Here is a 21576-nt window from a genome sequence, read left to right as displayed (position 1 = left end):
ATGCGTCTCAATAAGTCCGCGCTCTCCTCTTTGGTGTCTTGCAGGAGAGGCAGCTTCCCCCCTTGGGTCCAACAAACCCGCGTGTGACGCTGGCCCCACCCTGGAACGGCCTGGCCCCCCCAGTCCCGCCCCCCCCACCCCGGCTGCAGATCACCGAGAACGGCGAGTTCCGAAACACCGCAGACCACTAGCCCCCGCATCACAGACCTCCTTGCCCATCACCACCCCGGACGTCGCCGAAGGACAGCAAGACTGCCTCCCTGAACGCTTCCTGGGGCAGCGGCCCCCACCCACCGCACCGTTCCCAGGAGGGAGAGCGGGACCGTAGCTGCCCCTTTTCTTCCTGTTGGGGTGCTGCCCCCTGCGACCCCCGCGGACCCTTGCCCCAGGACACCACCTGCCCCACGCGGACCCCTTCACTCCGGGGTGCTATCCCCACCCTCTGCCTCATTGTTCCCCTGAGCGCTGGGGGACAGACCCTCGCCCCCACCCTGGGGGTGTGGCACCTCCAAACTTTCAACTTCAGGGTGATTTTTTAGCAGTAACAAAGCTGACAATCTAACTCCCCTCCATTGCCCCACTTTGGCCTCCCCTGTCCCCCTTGTTATGGGGAGAGGACCCCGAGTGAGGGGGCCCTACTACCCCTTGATTTCTCAGGAGCGTCTGGGGGGGCTCAGCACGCACAACTCCTTCTCATCCTTCCACTCAAAGTTACTCCCTCCCACTCAGACCCAGCCGGGGCGGGGGCCACCGGGGCAGGGTGGGGGCGGCAAGGGGGGAATGGGAGTTGTCTCCCCTTCCTCCCACACCTGATCTGCTCTCGGCTGGTCCCAGAGCGGGGTGAGGGGGCTGCTGCCCCCCCCTCCCCCAGTGTGTTGGGTGGGGTGGAACTGAGGTTAGGGTGAGGGGTTAGGGTTTAGGAGGGTGTGTATGTTGGGAGGACGGCCTGGCTGATCTGCCCTGCCATGACACACAGTCCCCCGCCCCTCCCCTCTCTCTCCATGGTCTCTGCTCCCAGGGGGACGGGGGAACTTACCCTAGGAAAAGCCATGTCTCTCTCCCCCAGGGTGGGGGGACCTGTGTGGAAGAGGGGTGTTGGGGGCCTCTTTCCATGACTCTGTCCCCTGGGGGAGGTAGGACAGGGCTGGGCTACCCTCCCCTCTCCCCCCCAAGCTCCCTCCACCTCCCTCCCTCCCGCCAGCTCCACAATTTTCGGTGTTTCTCTGTACATAGCTCTCTGGCGGGATAGGGGAGGTAGGATGGATGGGGTTTGGGGTGGGTAGGTCATGAGGGGAGACCCCCTTCTGACACCCCTCTTCCTTGACTGCTATCCCCTACCCAGCCTTGCCCCCTCATCCCTTCTTGCGTTTGGTATTGAGACTTCGCAGACTCCACCCTTCTTTCTTTTGTATGGACAGTTCCCCTCAGTCCCTCCCCAACCACATACACCCAGCCGGGGCCAAATTTATACTTATATAAAAGTGTAAATATGTGAAATTTTATCCCTGTGCCCTTTCCCTGCTTTCCCAACCTCGGACCCTACCTGGGATCCCCTTCTCCTCCTATTTGGCTGTTGTAATTATCTGGGGTTTGTACTGTACATATCTGGGGTGTGTGTGTGGGGGGGCTGGGGGCAACCCCCGTGTACAGAGCTTCCTAGCCCCCTCCCCCATGCTGCCCTCCCCGCCCACCACCCTGAGGGTAGGGAGATGCGTCTCCCTATCAGTTTTATTTTGTTTTCTCAGTTTCCCTCCCTACCCACCCCCACTCCCACCCCCACCCCCACCCTTCTCTACCCTACCACAACCCCTTTTTCTCCACTCCCAGCCCCGTTTCCTTTTTTTCTGGAGTGTGTGGTGAAACTGAAAAATCATGTTTAATAAACGGAGATTGTTCTTTTATTTCTCTGCTACTTCCTAAGCTGGGCCCTCCAGAAGGACCAACAGGGTGGTAAGACCTGCTTTTTGAAAGGAGACCCACAGTCCAGGAGAAACTGCCTGTGCAACACATGGCCCCCTCCCCAAGTATCCCTCTTTCAGCCAGCCTGGCTTCCTGTTTCAGAGCCGGGTGTTAAAAAAAACCACACAAAATTCGACTGAGTAAATGTAAAGATCTAATTGGCTTTATTCACTGATTCTGAATTGGGCAGCATCCATCCAGCAAAAAGCTCAGCCCGGCTGCAGAAAAGAAATGGTTTTAAAGGTGGAAAAAGGAAAGTATTGGCCAAGAACACATTGTTTTAGACAAGGTAGCCCTCGGCAGCAGGAAGGGGTCTTATCAGGTAACCCCAGGCTGAAAAGTTAAAGGTTACATTCCAGGAAGAAAGTGAAGCTGCAATTAGAGTAAGTATTAAGTCTTTGTTTGAGACTTGGGCTTGATACAAAAGACTCCATTTGGGACTTGCTGTCAGTTCCTTAACTGGGTTTTGCACTGGCCAAACCCAGACTAGCTCTCCCCTCCCCACTGCCCCACTACACCCCAAGTAAAGAGGCCAAGGAACAGGAGCAATACCGGTAAGAGGCCAAGTCTCTACAGGCATCCTGTAAAGAGAACAGTTAGCGCCTGGCAGGCCTGGCTTGGCTGAGCTGGGACTTATGAGCCAGGAGGTCACGGTTTCATTCCGGGACTGTGGCGGCGATGTGGGCTCCGTGGCCTGCAGGCCGCAGCCAATCAATGATTCTCTTTCATCACTGATGTTTCTACCTCTCCCTAACTTTCTGAAATCAATAAAAACATATTAAGTAAAAAATAGAGAAAGTAATTACCTAGAAATAAGGTTTCATTGCTGGTTAAAATGTCCCCAGGCGCAAGGGAGGAAAGAACATGGTTCCTTAGCGAATAGGGTTCCAACCCCAGACCTACCTCTGGCCCAGCGGAGGACACCGGAAGGCGCACCCACCTGCAGGCGGGGCCGGCTCCGGTGACCGGACAATGCCTGGCCCACGCGGCCGGCGCCCCCTGGTCTCGCCTCTTAGCACCCAGCGGGGCGCGGGCGCCACCTGAACCCCGCGCGGCTCCCCAGCCGCCGCTCCGCCTGCGCGCGGCCCGCACCGCCCCAGCCCCGCCCTCCCGCCGGCGCAGCCTATCACCACGGGGCTCGTGGGCTCCGATTGGCTGCGTCTAGTCCCGCCCACCGCATCCGGCGTTGGAGTCGGGGAAGGCGGCGGCTTCCGGCCGGGACGGCGCGGTGGCTGCTGAGGTGCGGTGGCTGCACCGCGGTGCTGGCGGCGTCCCGGGAGCCGGGCCCTGTGGGCAGCGGAGCGGCGGCCAGGCGGGTCCGGCTGGAGGACCTCCGTCTTCTCAGACCCGGTTGGTAGTGGCTGGTGGTGGTTTGTTGGTGGGGGGGTGCGCGGGACCGGCCTGACTGAAAAGTTTCCGCGGGTGTGAGGGGTGGCGGGAGGGAAGGCAGGTGGTGTTAGAGGCAACGCGCACTCCTCATTCAGAGCTGCTGTGACCCCGTCTCTCCTCCCAGCCTGCAACCGGCGTGAGGTCCACCCCTGCCCTCATCTCCTGGAGTCGGTCCTCTGGTTCTATCTCCGTGGAGGCCATGGATACCTCGGCACCTTTGCCTCCCGTCCCCCCGTCCCCGAACCGCAACCCAGCCCCACGGACCATCCAGATCGAGTTCCCTCAGCACAGCTCAATGCTCCTGGAGGCCCTGAACCGGCACCGGCTGGAGGGGAAGTTCTGCGACGTGTCCCTCCTGGTGCAGGGCCGGGAGCTGAGGGCTCACAAAGCAGTGCTGGCTGCTGCCTCGCCTTACTTCCACGACAAACTTCTCCTGGGGGATGCCCCGCGTCTCACCCTGCCCAGCGTCATTGAAGCTGATGCCTTCGAGGGGCTGCTCCAGCTCATCTATTCAGGGCGCCTGCGCCTGCCACTGGATGCTCTCCCTGCCCACCTCCTCGTGGCCAGTGGCCTCCAGATGTGGCAAGTAGTGGATCAGTGCTCCGAGATTCTTAGAGAATTGGAAACCTCAGGCGGTGGAGTTGCAGCCCGGGGAGCCACCCCTTATCACACACTTCTTTCCACTACCTCATCAGCAGGAGGTTGGTGCATTCGCTCTTCCTCTTTCCAGACTCCGGTGCCGTCTTCTGCTTCTACCCAGAACCCCGTTGGAGGGGAGGGGAGTGAACTGGGAGAGGTGTTACAGATTCAAGTGGAGGAGGAGGAGGAGGAGGAAGAGGAAGATGATGAAGACCAGGGGTCGGCAGCACTTTCTCAGACTCCTCAACCTGCCAGTGTCTCGGGGGTTCCCCACTCTCACGGGTCCCACTCACTGCCCATATCTGCTACTCCCCGCAGGCTTCCAGAGGAGGGGAGTGCACCACTTGAACCTCCTGCCCTTCCTTCTGCACCGCCCCCCAAAATCTTCTACATTAAGCAGGAACCCTTTGAGCCTAAGGAGGACATAACCGGAAGTGGAACTCAGTCTGGAGGAGTAAGCGAGGAGACCACAGTGTTTCCTAGAGGAGTCACTGAAGGGAGCGGAGAGCTGGGGTTCTTGTCGCCCGCAGGAGTTGGGGCAACCTCTGGAGGAGGAGGTCCATCCTGGAAACCAGTGGATCTTCATGGCAATGAAATCCTGTCAGGGGGTGGGGGACCCGGGGGAGTGGGGCAGGCTGTTCATGGGCCTGTGAAACTAGGGGGGACACCCCCTGCAGATGGAAAATGTTTTGGTTGCTTGTGCGGGAAGCGGTTTGCAGTGAAACCAAAGCGTGACCGGCACATTATGCTGACATTCAGCCTCCGGCCCTTTGGCTGTGGGATCTGCAACAAGCGCTTCAAGCTGAAGCACCACCTGACAGAGCATATGAAGACCCATGCGGGAGCCTTGCATGCCTGTCCCCACTGCGGTCGTAGATTCCGAGTCCATGCCTGTTTCCTTCGTCACAGGGACCTGTGCAAGGGCCAGGGCTGGGCCACTGCTCACTGGACTTACAAGTGACTGTGAGGCCATATACTAACTTCTAGAACAAGAGAGCCACTGCTGCTGATGGATACTTACCCTCACTACCGTGGCACCCCAATCATGGGTCTTATAATCATGCCAGGAGGATATGTTATGGACCTCTTGTTCTTGGGTATGGACCTCAACCTGGCAGATTTGGGACTCAGAATTCTCATCTTGCTGCAGGTTTTTACTAATCACATTATAGAAAAGTGGTTTATAGGCCATATATAAATTGGTCACTTGCTGATAATAGACCTTTTTATACAGGGAACTAGGTTTTAGATTAGAAATTTAATTGAAGAGAGAAGAGTTAAAAAAGACAATGATGAACGTTTCATTCAGTCTCCATGAGATGTTAAAGGAGCTGGTCTCCATCTGGGGATATGTTTGATTTTGAGTTTTAGTGATTCAGGGACTGAGCTCTAGTTTTTCTTTCCCTTATCATTGATGAAATGTGAGCAGAGTTCTTTTTTATGTATTTTCCTTATTATGTCTTTCCAGAAGCCCCTCAGGTGATAACTTGCTTTTTTACCAGTAGATATCTTCCCAACACCTTTATTTTTATGTTGTAGTTGAGCACTTTAACAAATTGAGCATTCCATGTGTCATTACCAGAACTCTCTTTAATAGAGGGTATTCCTTCAACAGCCTGTGCCTCTTGTCTACTTTTGACCATGATTAATCACTCATATATTGATCACAATGATTGGAATGTGACCAGGGAACTCAGGAGATGGCCACTGACCTAAAATGCTCTCAAGGTAGCACCACTATAAACAAGTGGCTTTGGTCAGAGACCAGCTGAGACAGCACATACTGAAGGCTAGAGAGTAACTGCATAGTGGGACCACACCCCCCACCCTTTTCATCCCTACTTGCACATGACAAATAAACTTTGTCCTGGAATTGAGAACTGACAGTGGATTGGACTGAGTAATTTATGTGGGAGAAACAATGTGAAAACAGAGTTGCCAAGACTTGGCTGTGTTTTGCAGCTGGGTTATGCTGATGGGGAAAGAATAGGATAGTCTCACACTGGTGCAGACTGGATTTCACTGGGATAGATTCTAGGCCCAGACCTGCCACTGAATAACCTCTGGTAAGCTACCTTATCTTTCAGAGTCAGAACTGTTGTTTTTCTTGCTGGGGTGATATCCGAACTGGTTCTCGGTCTTCATCGTCGTAGTCTTTTTTTTTTTTTTTTAATATATATTTTTATTGATTTCAGAGAGGAAGGAGAGGGAGAGAAAATAGAAACATCAATGTTGAGAGAAAAATCACGATCGGCTGCTTCCTTCATGCCTCCTACTGGTGATCAAGCCCGCAACCCAAGCATGTCCCCTGACTGGGAATCAAACTGGCCTTTTTTTTTTTTTTTTTTAAAAGGGGCTTGATTCACATGATCTTTTAATGTTCTCCAATTTCATATATTTTGTATAATGTTTAGTTTGCTCTACAAACATTTAGTGCAAAGCACTGTGCCAGACCCTGCTTTTATACTCTGCTCTCTTGGAGTTCACAGCTACTACTGAAGCTAGACAAATGACAGTGTAGTGTGGTAAATCCATAGAGTGAACAGACAAATTCCTGTAGTTGCACAAAGGAAACTGAGCCAAGAGGTTTCACAAAGAACTCCATGTGCCAGACTAGTATGGCAATGGTGTGGATGGCTGAACTAATGTAGAAATGGTGAACATGAGTTCAAGTCACAACTTTACTTCCCTAAAGCATGTTCCTCAGAAGCGGCTAAAAAATGTGACTTTCTGGCTGAAAAGGTAAATTGTAGCTGCTATCTATCAGCCTCTAAAAGAGCCACGCCATGGTACCATTAAGGACTGAACACATTGGGAAAGGCATCAAGGAATAGGCTCCAATCTTCAATCTATTGCAATCTCACCCACCTGTCACTCTTTTGGCACACATCCTGTTGGTGGCTATAGCCATTGGCCAGGATCCTCAGGTTGCATGCAACGGGAGCTGGCTCTAACTAACTTTATCAAAACAGGAATCTATGAAAGGATCTGGGGTGGCTCCTGAAATGGAAGGGATGAAGGACCAGCATTTGGTTGAATAAGACCTGGGTCAGATCTGAAAGTCCAGGGAGCAGGAACTCCTGGAAGTCTCTTTAAAGAGGTCATTGTTTTGGGGTGATGAACTAGTCATTATTTCTTGTGTCACTCAAGATTGAATTTCCCAGATGACAACTGTGAGCCTCAGATCCAACCTCTGGCCAGAGCACCTTGATCATGTGTTCCCAAAGTAACAGAGTGAGCATGGAATCCTCAAGGGGCAATGGAAGTCATGGGATAGAAGAGTAGGGGAATAGCTGCTGATCAGACCACAGGAGCACAGACCCACCCCAGATAATCTCCACATGTTGCCCACTTTGGGGTCCTTAAAGCCTCAGATATACCTGGCACTTAATAGGTGTTCAAGATAGGTGAACCTGCCCTGGCTGGTTTGGCTTGATAGAGCGGTCTTTGGACCAAAGGGTCACAGGTTTGGCTCCTGGTCAAGGGCACGTCCCTCAGTTGCAGGTTCAACCTCCTGCCCCATTTGGGCACATTTGGGAGGCAACCAATTGATGTCCCACTCCCCCCACACCCTCCCCATCCCTTTCCACTCTCAAACAACAAAAATCAATGGAAAAAATATCCTCAGGTGAAGATTAAAAAAAAAAAAAAGATATGTGAACTTGCCCAGTTTCCACCTCTGCCCTCTGATTGAAGGCAGAATTGTTTCCTTCCTCTACTTAATCCCTGTAGCACTTTGTTTTTACTCTATAAGCCAGTTACAGCACCATGTTAGCCGTGGCTGGTGTTCCTCAGTGTTAGTGTTGGCCCCCACACTAAAGGGTTTGAGTCCTTGGCCCTGGGAAGCAACCAATCAATGTGTCTCCCTCCCACTCTAAAAATCAATGAGGAAAAAATCCTTGAGTGAGGATTAACAAAATACAAACAAACATAAACATCATGTCAGAGCTTTATTTCAAAAGTTGTTAGGTATTGTACCTTGGCCCAGGTGGCTCTGTTGGGTGTCACCCTGTGCACTGGGTGGGGGTGTGTGTGTGTGTGTGTGTTGCCGGTTCCCTTCTGCTCATGGAGTCCAGGGTGCAGGCTTGGTCCTCGGTGCAAGAGGCGGCCAATTGGTGTTGCATTTTCACATCGATGCTTCTTTCTAAAAATAATCATTAAAATCTTTTTTAAAGAGTTTAGGTATTGTACAGAAAAGTTTCCATGATGAAAGTGTTTGTTTTAAACAGATAAACATACTTTTCTACCTCTGTCCTTTCCTCCTTTTTAAAAAAATACATTTTATTGATTTTTTACAGAGAGGAAGAGAGAGAGATAGAGAGTTAGAAACACCGATGAGGGAGAATCATCGATCAACTGGGGATGTGCCCGCAACCAAGGTACATGCCCTTGACCGGAATCGAACCTGGGACCTTTCAGTCCGCAGACCGACGCTCTACCCACTGAGCCAAACCAGTTTCAGCTATCCTTTCCTCCTTTAGTGGAAGAGATGTTCCTACTGTCCAACGCTAGCCCCCTCCCAGAATCTTGGCTTCTTTTTTGAAGTGAATTGCCATTTGCAGTTAATCATACTCATAGAGTATCAGAATACATGTAAAATGCTTAGGACAGTGGTCGGCAAACTCATTAGTCAACAGAGCCAAATATCAACAGTACAACGATTGAAATTTCTTTTGAGAGCCAAATTTTTTAAACTTAAACTTCTTCTAACACCACTGTTTCAAAATAGACTCGCCCAGGCCGTAGTATTTTGTGGAAGAGCCACACTCAAGGGGCCAAAGAGCCGCATGTGTCTCGCGAGCCGCAGTTTGCCGACCACGGGCTTAGGACAATGCTTTACACTCAGTAAACTCAATAAATGTTAGCTATTATTATGAAAGAACATTAGTCACAACTTTACTGGGATCAGTTCTCTCAGGGAGGAATCACTTACATAAAGAGAAAATGTTTTCAACTAAAAGGAAAGGAGGCATACAGCACTCAGTAAGGATTAAATGTTATTGTTATTACCTTTTTCATAAGTGTTAGAGTTCTTCAAGGCTCTCACTTTCTAACTTTATATACTTAGAGTGATTTTTTCCTTTTAAATACTGATGACTCTTAATTTTATATCTCCAGTTTTTCTGACTCCCAAACCCACTTAGATTTCTTTTTTTCCTTCAACAATAAATGCAAAAGGTATCACAAGGGCTTGGGCCCTGGACTATCACTTTAAGAGACAAATATTTAAACCAGCTATGTAGATACCTCATAGACATCTCAAGCTTAGCATGACTAAAGTGCTCGGCCCCACCTCCAGTCAGCTGTTTCGCTGTTCCTTCCAGGTTTAGTTCCACCACCTACCTAAATGCCCAAGACGGAAACCTAGAACATGTCTCACCTCCCATACCTGTCCTACTAGTGCTGTTTCCCAAATATTTCCAGCTGATGCATTCCTTCATTCTCACTACTGCTACTAAACCTAACTCGTCTTCTGTCTTTCTTCCCTCTATTTTTCACTCTACAACAATGGCGAGAGTGATCTTTCTAAAGCAAGTAAGTACTGTTACACCAACTCTTCAGCTTCCTCTTTCATTCCCCTTTCATTCGCTTCCTCTTGCTCTTTCATAGTCTCCTCAGTCATTACTCTCCCCCAGGCCTCTGCTCTTTTCCTCTGCGCCTCCTGCTCATCTCTACCTAGAATAGTTACCTACCTAGAAATAGCCCTCAGTGGGCTAATTCCTCTTGTTAGTTATCAGCTTAAACATCACTTCCTCTAGAAAAATCACCCTTATCTTTAGGGCCTCTGCTGTGTGCTCCACTAGCTCTTATTTTCCCATACCACGAGACTCTTGGGACTTTCATTATTCAGTAAATAGTTGCCAGCTATCCACGATTACTCATATATAGGTGCTGTTTAGGTAAGGCGGACATTGCTTGCCTCATAAGATTACATTCCAGTGCTGCAAAGGAAATAATCCGGGTAGTAAGGTGGGAAAGTATCAGAAAGGGAAGGCATACTGTGCACATTGATCTGCATCCAAAGGAAAAGAAAAAACCAGAACTGCAAAGCTGGACAAGGAAGGTGTCCCATTAAAATGTTTAGCAGATGCAAAGGCCAAGAAAGAAAGGGGTTGGATGATTGACAAGGAAACCAGTGGACCTGGAGAGGAATGAGCTGTTTTGACTTTGTCTGGGCTGCTGTAACACTACATAGACGGTGCTTATAAACAACAGACGTTTATATCTCACAGTTCTGGAGGCTGGGAATTCCAGGATCAGGTACCCGCAGATTCTATGCTGTGAGGACCTGCTTGATGGTTTATGGATTGCCGTATTCTCGTTGTATCCTCACACGGCAGAAAGAGAAAGGGAGTCATCTGGGGTATCTTTATAAGAGCACCCATCCTGTTCACGAGGGCTCCACTTCCATGACCTAATCACTTCCCAAAGGCACCGCCTCCTAATACTGTCACATTGGATGTTAGGAATTCAGCATACAAACTGGGATGGGGGTTACAATCATTAAGTCCATCGCAGATTGATTGAAGAGGTAGGCTGGGGCTGGATTGTAAAGCCCTTCAGATTGGGACAAGGAATTTGTATTTTTTTCTAAATGCAATGTAAGGGAGGCAAAGAGTTTTAAAGTAGGCTTAGCTGGTTTTACTCAGTGGATAGAGCATCAGCCTGTGGACTGAAGGGGCCTGGGTTTGTTCAGTCAAGGGCACATACCAGGGTTATTGGCTCCATCTCCAGTAGGGGGCGTGCAGGAGGCAGTTGATCAATTTTAAAAATATATATTTTATTGATTTTGTACAGAGAGGAAGGGTGAGAGATAGAGAGCTAGAAACATCGATGAGAGTCATCAAACAGCTGCCTCTTGCACACCCCCTACTGGGGATATGCTCGCAACCAAGGTACATGCTCTTGACGGGAATCGAACCTGGGTCCCTTTAGTCCCCAAGCCGACGCTCTATCCATTGAGCCAAACCGGTCTCAGCAATTTTTTTGTTTTTTTGTTATTGATGTTTCTATCTCTCCCCCTCTCCACTCTGAAATCAATAAAAATTTATTTTTAAAAGAAAGTTTAAAGTAACATTTTAAAGAGTTTCCTCTGGCTACAGATGAATCATTAGGGGACAACAGTGGAATCAGGGAGACCAATTAAGCTATTTCAGTAGTGCAGAGGAGGTTAAAAGCAGATATGGAGAGAAGTAGATGGATTATCAATAAAACTATTATATTTGGAGGCAGGACTGACAGGACATTCTAACAGATTAATAGAGACATTGTAGGAAAGTAAAATATCAAGGAAGACTTCTAGAATTTTGGCTTGAACAATTGAACTAGAGGCACTTTAATGAGTAGAAGATGGAACTAGAACTTAGAGTGGATCCAGGTTTTTGTTTGAATGTCTGGGAGTATCCAGTGGCCAGCCCAATGTCCTTGTCCAGTGTTCTTCTAGACCAGTGTTGGCAAACTTATCCTATAAGGGACTAGATACAAAATATTAGACTTTGCATACCAAGAAGCAAAATCAAGGATATTATGTAATCACATAAAAATTAAAGAAAACAAATCACAAATTTTTTATTGACAATTAAAAATATAACTGAGTACATTTTTTTTTTTGGTAATATAGGTCTGCTGCTTAATTGGGATTCAAAGTTAGTGTTCCCTATCATCAAAGCCAACTGCAAATGTTTATCTGTTAATGCTGATCTGTAATGAGATCTTGCATATTTCATCTTTGAAAATGTCTTCACACAGATAGGACTGTCAAACACTGATATCCAAGAGCATATGATCTTTTTTTAATCCTCACCCAAGGATATTTTTCCATTGATTTTTCCCCCTATTTATTTATTTATTTATTTATTTATTTGAGAATAAAAGGGAAGGAGGAGGGGTGAGGGAAAGAAGAACACTGATGTGAGAGAAACATGATTGGTTGCCTCCCACATTTGCCCTGACCCAGGCCAGTGATTGAACCTATAACCAAGGTATGTGCCCTTGACTGGGAATCGAACCCATGTCATTTAGGTCCTTAGGGTGATGCTCTAACCACTGAGATAAACTGGCTAAGGTCATGAGCGTATGGTTTTAATTGAGCATATTCAACACTTGAAGGGCATTTATAGAACTTTGTTATGTTCTTCTCTTAATACTTGCCTTTTATCATTACATTGTAGATTAATCACATCCAGTTGATGAAATTAAATAGAGAATTTTTTTGCATTTGAAGTCCAGAAAACTGCTGGGTCTGTAGCTTGAACTCAGGAAAATCTATTTGCTGCAAATTTCTGTGGAAATGGAGATCTTGCTTTTTGTTTTAACCTTTGATAGCACAGGAAGTGTGCATAACAGCTTGATAATATCTGCAATTTAAACAACTTTAATGACTTGGCTGCAATATGTTTCACATATAGCCACGTTTGTTTTGTAATTTTAGATTAAATTCATTAAGAAACATTACCACATCTGCAGCAAGTGTGCACTAACAGATGAATGGATAAACAAAGTGTGATATAGACATAAAATGGAATGTTATTTGCTGGAAGCTAATTCCAGCATGTCCTACTAAATGCAAGAAGTTCATCAAAAGGTTGGTGGACCTTGAGCCTTCAGCAAGGGCTGAATATACATATTATTGCCTACTGGAACGGCCGCAAGCATTTCCCCACACCTGAAAAAGATGATAAATGATTGCTTGCTGCCAGACAGCTGAGGGCATTTCAATCTACATGTTTTTACCTGCTGCTGGCCAAACAGCTGAGCAGCCGGCAGTTCCTCCAGACTGGCAATGCCTACTGTGTACCAAACCTTAACCTTTGAAATGTATATCTACTTTGCTATAGGGCAAAATGTGGGAATAAAAAGAGCTCTGGGTCCGGAGATAGAGAGAATTTAGCTACTACATTACAAATTTATATTATGTTTCTAGTCTCTTTATTCATTTACTTGCAGCTTTTCTCCAGATTCCTGAACCCTTCTAGATGCCAGATATCACCCTAGCATTAGTTATTCAGTCTTAAAAAGGAAGAATATCCTAGCCCTGGCTGGTGTGGTTTAGTTGATTGGAGCCTCGTCCTGTGCACCGAAAGGTGGCAGGTTCAATTCCTGGTCAAGGCACATGCCCCTTTATGAGCCCAATTCCCAATGGGGGTGAGAGGGGGAGGCAACTGATCCCTATTTTCTTCTCCCTTTCTCTCTCTAAAATCAATAAATAAAAGAACAGGAAGGAAATTCTGAAAGAAAGGAAATTCTTATATATGCTACAATGTGACTGAATCTTGAAGACATTATGCTAAGCAAAATAAGCCAGCCACAAAGGACAAATACTTTATGAATCCGCTTATACAAAGGACAGAGAGCAGTCATGTTCATAGAGACAGACAATAGAACGGTGGTTGCTGGGGCTGGGCAGAGGAAAATGAGTTATTGTTTAATGGGTACAGAGTTTCTGTTCGGAAAGATGAAGAAAGTTCTGCAGAGGATGGATGGTGGTGATGGTTGCACAACAATGCGAATGCACTTAGTGAACTATATTCTTAAAAGTGGTTTAAGCCCTGACCAGGTAGGTCAGTTGGTTAGAGTGTTGCCCCTGATACACCAAGGTTGTAGGTTCGATCTGGATCAATCCTTAGGGCAAATAAAGAATCAACCAATGACTTCATAAATAAGGGGTACAACAAATCAATGTTTCCTCTCTCCCTCCCTCTCTTTTCTCTCTCAAACCAATAAATAAAAATTAATTGTAAGTTTTATGTTATGTATATTTTGCAAAAATAGAAATCCTATCTAATAAAAGAGTAATATGCAAATTAACCATCATTCCAAGACAAAATGGCAGCACCCATTGCCACAAGATGGCGGCGCCCAGTCCTCTTAGCCCTGCCCGTGTCCCCAAGTCCGCCCAGTGGAGGCAATCTAGGGTGTCTAGCTGGAGGCACCTGCCCCCCACGCAGCAATCCCTGCCCAGTGGCAGCAACCCGGGGTGTCCCACTGGGAGGCACCAGTGCCCTGCACATCCTGGCTGATCCCGGCCAGCCTGGGCTGGGGTCTCAGGGGTGTAGGGCCGGCACCCTCACTGCTCGATCACCCGATCAGAGACCAGCAGCAGCAGCCTGGGCTGAGGTCTCAGACCTGCAAGGCCTTGCACCAAAGCCACACGGCAGCATGGGCTGAGATCTCAGGCCTGCATGGCTGTGCACCCCCACTGCGAGGTCACCCCACCAGAGGCTGCAGCCTGGGCTGAGGTCTCAGGCCAACAGGGCCTAGCATCCCAGTGGGGCGATCCACTGGCCCCGGAGGCAGCCTGGGCTGGGGTCTCAGCCTGGCCAGGGCCCGACCCCCTTCAGTGGTGGCAGCCTGGGGTCACACCAGCCAGGCAGATATGGAGGAATTTTAAATGTTTCTTTTTAAAAATATATGCTTTATTGATTTTTTTACAGAGAGGAAGGAAGAGGGACAGAGAGTTAGAAACATGATGAGAGAAAAACACTGATCAGCTGCCTCCTGCACACTTCTCACTGGGTATGTGCCTCCAACCAAGGTACATGCCCTTGACCGGAATGAGACCCTTGAGTCCGCAGGCCGATGCTCTATCCACTGAGCCAAACCGGTTTTGGCACATCCTTTCTTCTGGACAAAGCCACAGTGGGCTGGGGCTGTGGTGGCAGTAGGCCAGGGCTGGGGCCTAGGCCCTTGCACAAATTTTGTGCATCAGGCCTCTAGTCAAAAATAAAAGAGAAAAAAATTAATTCTTTTAATTTAAGCACAGTTGAACCATATTAACTTGGTAACATAATCACATAGAGTTAATTCTAAAGATTTTATATGCTTAATGGGATGTGCTATAAGGATAAAAATCTCCAAATGAAACTTCAAACTTTAAACTCTTAAATATTAATTATAATTAATACTTAAATTTTAAACTTCTTCCAGAAGTTATATTGTATGTAATATTATTATTACTAACATTTTGAAAATACAGTATTTTCTTATAAATAGGTTAAAGGGCATCAGTGATTATATAAAAATCAATATTTTAGCCGAAACCAATTTTGCTCAGTGAATAGAGCATCGGCCTGCGGAATAAAGGGTTCCCGGTTTGATTCCGGTCAAGGGCATGTACCTTGGTTGCGAGCACATCCCCAGTAGGGATATGCAAGAGGCAGCTGATTAATGATTCTTTCTCATTGATGTTTCTAACTCTATCCCTCTCTCTTCCTCTCTGTAAAAAATCAATAAAAATATATATATATTTTAAAAATCAATAGTTTAGAATAAAAGATATGCTATTATATAACCAAAGAAACTAAGTGAAAACATAATATTAAAAATAAAAAAAATCAATATGAATTCATTAATTGAAATGGATGTCTGATGGTAGGGCAAAGATATTGGCCATCAAAACAAGAAGGTACCTTCAGACTGAAAGATGAAGCAGGAAACTCCCTAGAATGCAACAGAATTTATAACAGGGTAATATGCTTACTTACAGGAAGATTGGGCTGGAGCAGGCCGACAATCCAGCAGTTTTGTGCAAATTATTCACCTCTAATTATACTTGTAAAATAGTATAACGTGGGTACTAATGAATGACAAGACAAAGGGACAAAGGATGCAGGACCTCCTGGTGGTCTTGTAATAGATGATTGTTTATATTCCATAGTCTTTGAAATTTACATTGATTGTCATGCTATTCTGGGTGTTACTAACAATAATATTCATGGCTACATCTTAAGGAACACGGATAGTCAACTAGCAAGCTTTGGTGTTCTTGCTAAGGAGAGTGAGGTTGCTCAAAGATCATAGCAGAAAAGACAAAGATAGAGATGGTTTTGTTCATATCTACTTCTATACAATGGACTATAAGCAGTGAACAGTCCTAGTGCCCATGTTGTAATCTCTAATCCCATTTTCCATTACATTAAAGTATGGATTCTTCCAGAAATCTCTGATTCCAGGTCTAGAGCAGGCACTTTACAAAGTATACCTAGGACACTTTTTTTGTGTTAAGAAGCCAGAAAGCTTTTGAAGATAATGTCATGTCAAAAGGGCCCAGGAGCCCATATGAAAGTGTCCCTACTGAGCAAAGTTGTGACAATCTGAGAAACAAAAAGAATAATGATTATATTGAACACATTGAATCAATGAACATTCATTATTTTATATTGAGACTCAAAAATGAGTGTAAGTCAAGAAGTCTCATTTGTTATCATCTGAGGCAACTATTAAAACAGGAGCTTATTTTGAAAATTGTCAGTTCAAAAATATTAAGCATTTATTTTGCTCTCCCAATAAAAATGTAGGATAACTAAAAATTTTAGTTAATGAAGAAAAAAGTCACAGAATTCTAGTTAAACAATATTAGAGAAATACTGGTAAAAGAGGAACCAAGATGGTGGTATAGATAAAAGCATATACTCACCACCTCCTACAACTATATTAAAATTACAACTAAAATACAGAACAACTACCATTCAGAACCACCTGAAATCTGGCTGAATAGAAGTCTTTACAACTAGAGAAGTAAAGAAGAAAGCACATTGAGACTGGTAGTAGGGGCAGAGGAGCAGAATGGGCTGGTCTGATATTCACATGTAGCCTTTTTTCAACTGGGAGGGATATCTCCAAGACTTCCTGTGAGAAGCAGGGTCTCAGCCACACACCATACCCCCAGCCCAGGGTTCCAGAGCTGGGAAAAGAAGTCCCCATAATTTTGGGCTGTAAAAACCAGTGGGATTGTGGCCTGCGCATGAACTTATACTGTCTCCCTTCCTCTGAGCTCCAGGAAGAGGCTTTGAGGGAATCAGGCACATATGAGGAGGAAATGAACTGTCTGACATTGGTCAGGAACTTGGGGATAGCTTTCTCCCTGCAAACATGGGTCATTGTTCCTGTGCTAGGACCTCTCCCATCACAGAAATGACTGGCAGCCATATCTGAGTTTCCATCAGCATGGCCCACACTATTCACTCTTTTCTGGTGATTCCTAAGCCCTGCCCCATCCAATTTGCAGCTCCACCTAAGCTGTTTGCAGCTGTTTTTTCATATAAATGGCCTGTTCTGTCTCAGGCTTCAGACTTTGCTAAAATCTCTTAAACAAGCATCAACTGCAGTCACTGTACCCCAAACCTATCAATAAAAGGCCCAAGACCTGGCACTAGCACCAGGCTGCTTTGCTTCACAATTGGACACTTCCTAACCCAATATAAGTAGCAGCCATCTGCAGATCTCTCTGTAACTCTTCCAGGTGGCCCCAGGCAGTGGCTGATTTTGCACCTCCTGGTAGGCCCCAGAGCCAGTGTACCCAGCGGACAACTTCAGACCACACCAGATTAAAACTCTACACATACACAAGCAACACACCAAGGAGCAGACTCAGTGAGCACCAAAGCTCCACTGAAGTGAGCCCGGCTCCACAGGGGTGTCTCCTGCACAGCAGCTCTTTTACTACAGTCACAGCTGGTCCTCACAGACAATTCCTCCCAGTGACACCAACAGCAATCAAGGCTCAATCTCAACAAGACTGTGCACACAGCCCATACAGGGGTGCATGCAGAGTGCACAGCTTAGGTGACTTGGGAGAGTGAGCCACTGGGCCCACAGGATACTTAATACACAGGCTACTCTACCAATTTCAAGAGACATAACAGCTCCATCTAATATAGGGGTGTCGAACTCAATCAGAGAAGGGGCCAAAATCTAAAATCCAGCCTAAGTCTCGGGCCGAATGGTTTACTGAACAGTCATAAACTGTCATTGTGATGCAAACGCAGCCGAGTACAGTGATGACAGCACGGTGCGGGCCACATTGCAAGGCCTGGCGGGACGGATTTGGCCCGCGGGCCTTGTGTTTGACACATGTGATCTAATACATAGAAACAAACACAGGGAAGCAGACAAAATGCAGAGACAAAGAAACATGTTACAAATGAAAGAAAACAGGAGCAAGCAAACTACTGGATACAGAGTTCAAAACAATGGTTATATGGTTACTCAAGGACCTTAATAACAGCTTCAAAGGACTTAATGAAAGCCTCAAGGGAATTAATGAGAGCATCAAGGGACTTAGTGAGACCAAAGGATTTTAGTGAGACTGTCAAAGACATAAAAAAATGACCAATCAGAAATTAAGCATACACTAACTGAAATAAGAATTTACAGGGATTCATTAGTAGAGGATTCCAAGAATCAAATCAATGATTTGGAATATGAGGAAGCAAAAACACCCAATCAAAAGAGCCAAAAGAAAAAAGAATCCCAAAATGTGAAGATAGTGCGAGAAGCCTCTAGGAAAACTTCAAGCATACCAACATTCGCTTTATGGGGGTACCAGAAGGAGAAGAGAGAGACCAAGATATTGGAAACGTATTGGAAGAAATAATGACAGAAAAATTCCTCCACCTGGTGAAAGAAATAGACTTACAAGTCCAGGAAGCTCAGGTAGTCCCAAACAAGAGGAACCAAAAAAGTCTCATACCAAGACACATCATAGTTAAAATGCCAAGGGTTGAAGACAAAGAGAGAATCTTAAAAGCATCAAGAGAAAAGGGAGCACTCATGTGACTATTAGCTGATTTCTCAACAGAAACTTTGCAGGCCAGAAGGGAGTGGCAAGAAATATTCAAAGTGATGAATAGCAAGGACTACAACCAAGATTACTCTACCCAGCAAAGCTATCATTTAGTACTGAACGTCAGATAAAGAGCTTCCCATACAAGAAAAAGCTAAAGGAGTTTATCACCAGTATTACATGAAATGTTGAAGGGTATTCTTTAAAAAGAGGAAGATGATGAAGAAGAGAAAGATAAAAAATATGAACAATAAAATGGCAATAAATACATATCTATCAACAACTGAATAAAAAAATTAAAATAAGCAAACAAAATCTAATGAATGCCCAGCCAGTGTAGCTCAGTAGTTGAGCATTGACCTATGAACCAGGAGGCCACAGTTTGATTCAGGGCACATGCCAGGGTTGTGGGTTTGATCCTTAGCGTGGGGCATGCAGGAGGCAGCCAATCAATGATTCTTTTACATAGTTGATATTTCTATCTCTTCCTCTCCCTTTCTCTCTGAAATCAATAAACATAAAAAGATGAAAGAAACCTAATGAACAAAATAAACTGATGAATTAATTAGAACCAGAGGTATAGAGACATGGGACAGACTGACAAATCTCAGAGGGAAGAGAGGTTGGGGGGTGGAAAGAGATTAACCAAAGATCTTATGCATGTATGCATTACCTATGGACACAGATAATAGGGTGGTGAAGGCCTGGGATGGGGTGAGAACCAGGTGGAGGGAGGCAATGGAGGGGAAAAATGGGGACATCTGTAATACTTTCAACATTAAATATTTAAATAAATAAATTTAAATTAATACAAAAAAGAAAGAAAATAATTAGAAAAACAAAATTTCACCAACCTCCAAAATATTATTGATTCAGACAAAGATTATCAATTGGTGTTAAAACCAATAGGTAAGTGATGGTTGTAAACTCTCATATAGAGCTAAAGTACAACCACACACTTTCCTTTCTAGTCTCAGGAGGGAACTGTTAACTGTAGATGAAGAGATCTCACTGTCACCACCCTAAGCTAGAGGGTAAATCTTAGCATTACAAAGGGCTGATCAGCGTCTTCTAATGGAATGCAACATTAAGTACACAGCAATATAATTATGTGCCTTTATTCTTTCCGTACCTTGTTTCCCGATTCAGGTAGCCCTCAGAAGATCTAATCCATTCCTAAAAACATGTTGGATAGTGAATTTTTAGGTAGTGGGTGTCTGTACGGCATTATTACTATTATCATTATTATTGATTTCAGAGAGATGAAGGGAGGGGGGAGAGCTAGAAACATCAATCAGCTGTCCCCTGTACTGTGGATCGAGCCTGCAACCCAGGCAGGCACCCCGACTGGGAACTGAACCAGGACCTGCGGGTTCATGGGGCAATATTCCACTACTAAGCCACACTGAAGATAATGTCATGTCAAAAGGGCATTATCTTATTTGTTTGTTTGTTTACTTACTTATTGTACAACATTCCTCATTAAATGAAGAAAATAATAATGTATTCCCAGCACATCTAAAAACTCCAATAAAACCGGTTTGGCTCAGTAGATAGAACATCAGCCTGTGAACTGAGAGGTCCCGGGTTCGATTCCGGTCAAGGGCATGTACCTTGGTTGCGGGCACATCCCCAGTAGGGGGTGTGCAAGAGGCAGCTGATCGATGATTCTCTCTCATCAATGTTTCTAACTCTCTATTTCTCTCTCTTCCTCTCCGTAAAAAATCAATAAAATCTATTTTTTTAAAAATAAAAAAATAAAAACTCCAACCAATTTCCCTCAGTACTTGAAACACTCTAAAATGCATATGTAATGATCAACCAGGTATTTCTGCTTAATATAAGGCCTTAAAACACCAGTTACCTAATTGATCAACACTTAATTGACTCACCAATGAATTTATTTGTGCAAGAACATAACAGGATACAAATCATGTTTTCCTTTTAAGTACAACAAATGTGTGCTATAATGTAAATGAACAGTGAAATAATGCCGAAGACACATAATGAAGGAAAATGACACTTAACAATAATAAAATAAACAAGGCGAGGTTTTAAACATGGATACTGCAGATGGCAGTGTTTCCTGGTGAGGTTTGGAGGTGAGGGGAGGAAGCTGGAGTGGATGCTGCCAGCTGAGCGGTGGGAAAGGTGAAGAGCTTCGGTCAGTGTCAGGCTCGCCATGTCCGTATCCGGGAAGCCCAGTGGGTGGTCTGCTCGTCTCGGCAGTGGAGTCTTCAGAAGCGAGTCACCTTGTGAAAATACTGACAAAGCGTGACGAGAAACTCAAAATGGCCCAAATGGGCAAGTGTTCCACTCCCTTGCTCGTGCTATGCTTCTGTGCTGGAAATTACATTTTTTTAATATGATTTTTCTGTTCTTGTCACAATTATGATCTTTTGCAAGCCATGGAAGTCATTCTGTCTACACAATCTAAATTTCCTTGAAACATTTTTTGTCAAGTATTAGTCTGTAGGGCTGCCATTACAAATGACGACAGGCTGTGCCGCCTAAGCAGCAGATGCTTACTTCCTCACTGTTCTGGAGACGGAAGTTCAAGATAAGATGCTGGCAAACCTGAGACTTGGCCTCTCTGTGTGCGGACACTCGTGGCATCTCTATTCTATGCGGACACCAGTCCTGCTGGATTAGGGCCTGCCGCTGGGGCCCATTTCGCCTCACGCCCCTCTCTAAAGGCCCAGTTTCCAAACGCAGTCACGTGGAGCATTACAGCCTTCAACACAGGAATTGTGTGGGGACAAAGCTCAGTCCATGACATCCCTCTCCTTCCAACCTAGCTCTTTCCAGGATTATTCCTCCCCATGGAATGTGTTTCTTGGAAGGGTCTTGATAAACTTTCCATGATCAACTGCATTTAAATAAAGTTTTATTTCCTCACACACAGGAAGTAAGGTATTCATAGTAAATGAAATTGTGTGCCTGGCCATGTATATGTCTTTTTATGCTTTATCTCTTAAAAAACATTATCACTTTCAGTATAGATGTACTCTCATGCCTTTCCCTTC

At 45.7% G+C, this 21576-nt stretch overlaps 2 protein-coding genes and 1 long non-coding RNA gene across 16 annotated transcripts in view; 2 read left to right on the top strand and 1 right to left on the bottom strand.

The window, feature by feature from the left end:
• Nucleotides 1–1901, top strand: part of SYNGAP1 (synaptic Ras GTPase activating protein 1) — a 31819-nt gene extending 29918 nt beyond the window's left edge. For 8 of the 14 annotated variants that reach the window (XM_036414612.2, XM_036414616.2, XM_036414613.2 and 5 more), the window contains one exon: nucleotides 45–1901. In XM_036414612.2, coding sequence (XP_036270505.1) covers nucleotides 45–191 — 147 coding nt within the window. In that variant the 3' untranslated portion in view covers nucleotides 192–1901. The remainder of the gene's footprint in view (nucleotides 1–44) is intronic. The other 6 variants (XR_004983753.2, XR_004983755.2, XR_006739983.1 and 3 more) reach the window with 6 other exon arrangements.
• Nucleotides 1902–2100: 199 nt separating this feature from the next.
• On the bottom strand, nucleotides 2101–3136 carry LOC123651343. Its single transcript, XR_006739988.1, has 2 exons — nucleotides 2900–3136; nucleotides 2101–2717 (listed from the first exon to the last, which is right to left on the bottom strand). It is a non-coding gene; the product is annotated as an uncharacterized LOC123651343 (long non-coding RNA).
• Nucleotides 3137–3162: 26 nt separating this feature from the next.
• ZBTB9 (zinc finger and BTB domain containing 9) lies at nucleotides 3163–5871 on the top strand. Its single transcript, XM_036414677.2, has 2 exons — nucleotides 3163–3309; nucleotides 3473–5871. Exon 2 carries the CDS (start codon nucleotides 3548–3550, stop codon nucleotides 4946–4948), a length of 1401 nt encoding a protein of 466 aa, XP_036270570.1. The 5' UTR covers nucleotides 3163–3309; nucleotides 3473–3547; the 3' UTR covers nucleotides 4949–5871.
• Nucleotides 5872–21576: the final 15705 nt, after the last annotated feature.

This window comes from Pipistrellus kuhlii, unplaced genomic scaffold, assembly GCF_014108245.1.
Source record: "Pipistrellus kuhlii isolate mPipKuh1 unplaced genomic scaffold, mPipKuh1.p scaffold_m20_p_5, whole genome shotgun sequence".
Lineage (NCBI taxonomy): Eukaryota > Metazoa > Chordata > Mammalia > Chiroptera > Vespertilionidae > Pipistrellus > Pipistrellus kuhlii.
Note: the sequence above shows the minus strand (reverse complement) of the source record. Positions and strands in the feature narration are given on the sequence as shown.